The sequence below is a fragment of the Cebus imitator genome, unplaced genomic scaffold (assembly GCF_001604975.1).
Source record: "Cebus imitator isolate Cc_AM_T3 unplaced genomic scaffold, Cebus_imitator-1.0 Scaffold171, whole genome shotgun sequence".
Classification (NCBI taxonomy): Eukaryota; Metazoa; Chordata; class Mammalia; order Primates; family Cebidae; genus Cebus; species Cebus imitator.
The window spans coordinates 411,292-416,148 of record NW_016107486.1 but is presented as its reverse complement, the minus strand read 5'-3'; the positions used below and the strand labels follow the sequence as shown (position 1 = coordinate 416,148).

The 4,857-nt window shown below is 45.3% G+C and overlaps 1 protein-coding gene across 1 annotated transcript; it reads left to right on the top strand.

Annotated features, from left to right (window-relative positions):
• Positions 1-313: 313 nt before the first annotated feature.
• LOC108315424 (transcription factor COE3-like) lies at positions 314-3,718 on the top strand. Its single transcript, XM_037744389.1, has one exon. The coding sequence runs from the start codon at positions 609-611 to the stop codon at positions 2,511-2,513; it is 1,905 nt and encodes a 634-aa protein (XP_037600317.1). The 5' UTR covers positions 314-608; the 3' UTR covers positions 2,514-3,718.
• Positions 3,719-4,857: the final 1,139 nt, after the last annotated feature.

Below are 4,857 nucleotides of genomic sequence, written 5' to 3'. Positions count from 1 at the left end.
CTCAGGTGGTCCACCCTCCTTGGCCTACCAAAGTGCTGGGATTCCAGGCATGTGCCACCACATCTGGCTAATTTTGTATTTTTAGTAGAGATGAGGTTTCTCCATGTTGGTCAGGCTGGTCTTAAACTCCCAACCTCAGGTGGTTTGCCTGCCTTGGCCTCCCAAAGTGCTGGGATTACAGGCGTGAGCCACTACACCCTGCCAGGAAGGACTCTATACTTTTATATTTGAGTCCTTGTGGATGAACTCAATAGGTAGGGTGAACTCAATACCTAACTTAATAGGTAGGCAAGATTGAAAACCTAACTTAGGAGTATGTACCTGTAACAATCACTGAGTCTTGGCCAATCCCAGCAGCCATACTTCAACGAGTCATATACTGCTGAGTGTTCAAATATGGCAAATGCTGAGCTGTAACCAATCCAGCTGTTTCTGTAGCTCACTTCCAATTTCCATACATCACATTACATTTTTGTCTCTAAATTTGTTCTGACCACGAGGCAACCCTCGTGGTCACTTATTTTTGATACAAATGTACATGACACGTCTTGACAATCAGCCCACCCACCACCACACGGGTAAGGCCTGGCCCCCAGGGAAGAGGCCGGATGGGGAGAGAGCTGGTGGGTGCCACCATCTGCCTCTCCAGCCTTCCCAGGCTGCGCAGCCAGGTTCCCAGGCCTCCAGAGGGTGGGACCACAACAGGTGCAGGTAGTGATGATGGGTGCTGGCCTCGCAAGGGTTATGGGGAGAGGACTCAGCTCCACAGCCACCAGCTGAGTCAGGGACCCCGGGGAGCCAGCCCCAGGCTCAGGTGCTCAGTCCTCTGCCCTGGCCAGCACACGTTCCCCCTCCACACAGGAGCAGGAGAAGATGGAGGGAAGTGGTTTTCAATTGAAGTTCATAAAGAGGCGACAGTGGGGAGGGATCAGGGAGGCAGAGGGCAGGATCACAGCTGGTTACTTGGGCAGCCCCTGGCTCCAGGTGGGGAAGAGAAGCTGACCCCCACGCTGGTCCCACTGCTCTGGTCCCCTCACCCCTCAAAACTCCAGATGAACCAGGCCTCCGGAACGGCACTGCCGCTCGCACACTCACAAGCAGGCACGCAGGGACACTCAGTTACCACAAAGTTAAAATTAAGGGGTGGGAAAGAAGAAAAGAAAAAAAAAGTCTTTCCAGTGTTTGCTGCTGGGGACCCCAGCACACAGGTTGGGGCCTGTGCCCTAGGCAGGGGCCATTTGGCATTAAAGGGAGAGCAGCAAGGGGCTGGTGGCTACAGGGCAGGCGCATCCACAGATGTCCTCTTTGTGGAGAAAGAGAAAGAGCCAAACAACGAGAAAACCAATAACGGCATCCACTATAAACTTCAGTTATTGTACAGCAACGGAGTCAGGACAGAGCAAGATCTGTATGTTCGCCTCATAGATTCAATGACCAAACAGGCCATCGTATACGAGGGCCAGGACAGGAACCCCGAGATGTGCCGTGTGCTGCTGACCCACAAGATCATGTGCAGCCGGTGCTGTGACAAGAAAAGTCGTGGCAATAGAAACGAAATGCCCTCAGACCCTGTAATCATGGACAGATTCTTTCTAAAGTTTTTCCTCAAGTGCAATCAGAACTGTTTGAAGAATGCCAGCAACCCTCGAGATATGTGGAGATTCCAGGTTGTTGTATCGACAACAGTCAACGTGGATGGCCACGTGTTGGTCATGTCAGACAACATGTTTGTGCACAATGATTCCAAACACGGGAGGCAGGCCCGCCGCCTAGACTCGTCAGAAGCCACTCCGTGCATCAAGGCCATCAGTCCCAGTGAAGGCTGGACCACGGGGGATGCCACTGTCATCAGAAATGGCGACAACTTCTTTGACGGGCTGCAAGTTGTGTTCGGCACTATGTTGGTGTGGAGCGAGCTGACAACTCCCCATGCCATCCGAGTCCAGATCTCGCCGAGGCACATTCCTGGCGTAATTGAAGTGACCCTCTCCTACAAATCCAAGCAGTTCTGCAAAGGGGCTCCTGGGCGCTTTGTCTACACCGCCCTTAATGAACCAAACATAGATTACGGCTATCAGAGGTTGCAGAACGTGATCCCAAGACATCCGGGTGATCCTGAAAGGTTACCCAAGGAGGTGTTACTGAAGAGGGCGGCGGACCTGGTAGAAGCCTTATACAGAATGCCTCACAACAACCAGGAGATCATCTTGAAGCGAGCAGCGGACATCGCCGAGGCGCTGTACAGCGTTCCCCGCAATCACAACCAGATACCCACCCTGGGCAACACCCCTGCGCACACGGGCATGATGGGCGTCAACTCCTTCAGCAGCCAGCTAGCCGTTAACGTGTCGGAGACATCACAAGCCAATGACCAAGTCGGCTACAGTCGCAACACAAGCAGCGTGTCCCCACGAGGCTACGTCCCCAGCAGTACTCCCCAGCAGTCCAATTACAACACAGTCAGCACTAACATAAAACAAACAAACAAACAAAAAAACAGATATATGCTATAAAATATGTGAACTTAGAAGAAGCAGATAACCAAACTCTTGATAGTTACCAGAACAAAATAGCTTATTTGAATAAACTACAACAACACAGTGATAAGATCATCTGGCTTTATGATTATGAAATCACAAACCAGTACATCTACATGGTAATGGAGTGCGGAAATAATGATCTTAATAGTTGGCTTAAAAAGAAAAAATCCATTGACCCATGGGAACGCAAGAGTTACTGGAAAAATATGTTAGAGGCAGTTCACACAATCCATCAACATGGCATTGTTCATAGTGATCTTAAACCAGATAACTTTCTGGTAGTGGATGGAATGTTAAAGCTAATTGATTTTGGGATCACAAACCAAATGCAACAAGTATTATTAAAGATTCTCAGGTTGGCACAGCTAATTATATGCCACCAGAAGCAATCAAAGATATGTCTTTTTTCAGAGAGAATGGGAAATCTAAGTCAAAGATAAGACCCAAAAGTGATGTTTGGTCCTTAGGATGTATTTTGTACTATATGACCTATGGGAAGACACCATTTCAGCATATAATTAATCAGATTTCTAAATTGCATGTCATAATTGATCCTAATCAAGAAATTGAATTTCCTGATACTCCAGAGATAGATCTTCAAGATGTGTTAAAGTGTTGTTTAATAAGGGACCCTAAACAGAGGATATCCATTTCTGAGCTCCTGGCTCATCCATATGTTCAAATTCAAACTCATCCAGGTTAACAAATAGCCAAGGGAACCACTGAAGAAATGAAATACGTTCTTGGCCAGCTTGTTGGTCTGAATTCTCCTAACTGTATTTTGAAAGCTGCTAAAACTTTATATGAACACTGTAGTGGTGGTGAAAGTCATAATTCTTCATCATCCAAGACTTTTGAAAAAAAGTGGGGAAAAATGATTTGTAATTACTGGTAAACTGTTAAATACCACCTATAAAATATATTGGATTGTTACACTCTTGAGTCCCTGTGGAAATCTACAGGGAGATTTCCTGTACTTTCAAAAGAAAACTGTAAAAATAGCAACCACTTACAGCACTGTATATATTGTAGAATGGTTTTCTCTGTTTTATGCGCTTGTGCAATCTGTTTGATATCATTTCACTCTTGGAATAGTGGATGTATAACAAATATATTCTGAAAAACTTTTTTGTGGCATAAAATGACACACACACACACACACACACACACACACACACACACACAGAGTAATTCCATTTTAAATAGGGGCTTAAAAAAATAATGCTAAGACCTACTGGGCTACATTCCCAGTAAGTTAAGGCATTCTTAGTCACAGGATGAGACAGGAGGTCAGCACAAAATATAGGTCATAAAGACCTTGCTGATAAAACAGTTTGCAGAAAAGAACCCTGTTAAATCCCACCAAAACCAAGATGGCGACGAGAGTGACCTCTAGTCGTTCTCACTGCTATACTCCCACCAGCACCATGGCACTTTACAAATGCCATGGCCATGTCAGGAAGTTACCTTATATGGTCTAAAAAGGGAAGGCATGAATGATCCGCCCTTTGCTTAGCATATAATCAAGAAATAACCATAAAAAATGGGCAACTAGCAGCCTTTGGGGCTGTTCTGTCTATGGAGTAGCCATTCTCTATTCCTTTATTTTCTTTGAATCTCTTTGGATTTGGGCTAGAAGTCCAAGGCACTATCCATTGCACCACAGAGCCTTCTTGCTATTTCTTTACTTCCTTAATAAACTTGCTTTCACTTTACCATATGGATTTGCCTCGAATTCTTTCTTGTGTGAGATCCAGGAACCCTCTCTGGAGTCTTGATCGGTACCCCTTTCCAGTAACAGTACTATTATTATCCTTATATTACAGTTGAAGAAATGGAAGTTCCAAGAAGCTAAGGGGCTTTGGTTTATAGATAGAGGAAAGGACAGATTGAAGGTCAGGCTGTCAGGTGGCACAGCAAATGTTTAACTAGGAAGATATGCAGCCATGCATCTCTGGGGTCAGCATACACTTGTGTCTCTTGGTTTGGTTCCGGGTTTGCTGTTGTTTTTGGCAGCTGGATGGACACTAAGGACACCCTTGTCAATTGAACCCTATGTTACCTTCCATAAGAGGAAATAAATGTGTGGTTTGTGCTCCACAATTAGAAGTGGCAGAAATGAGATCAGAAGCCTCATCTTCCAACACTTATCAAGTGTCTATCAACCAAACTACACGGCTTCCTTAATCCTCAAGTCAGACATTTTGTTGGCATTTTATACACTATCTGAGCAAACTGATATGGGAGATATATAGATTGTATTATTTATATAGAAATCCAGCAAGTTGAAAATTGTTCTCACCCTAGGTCAGTTATT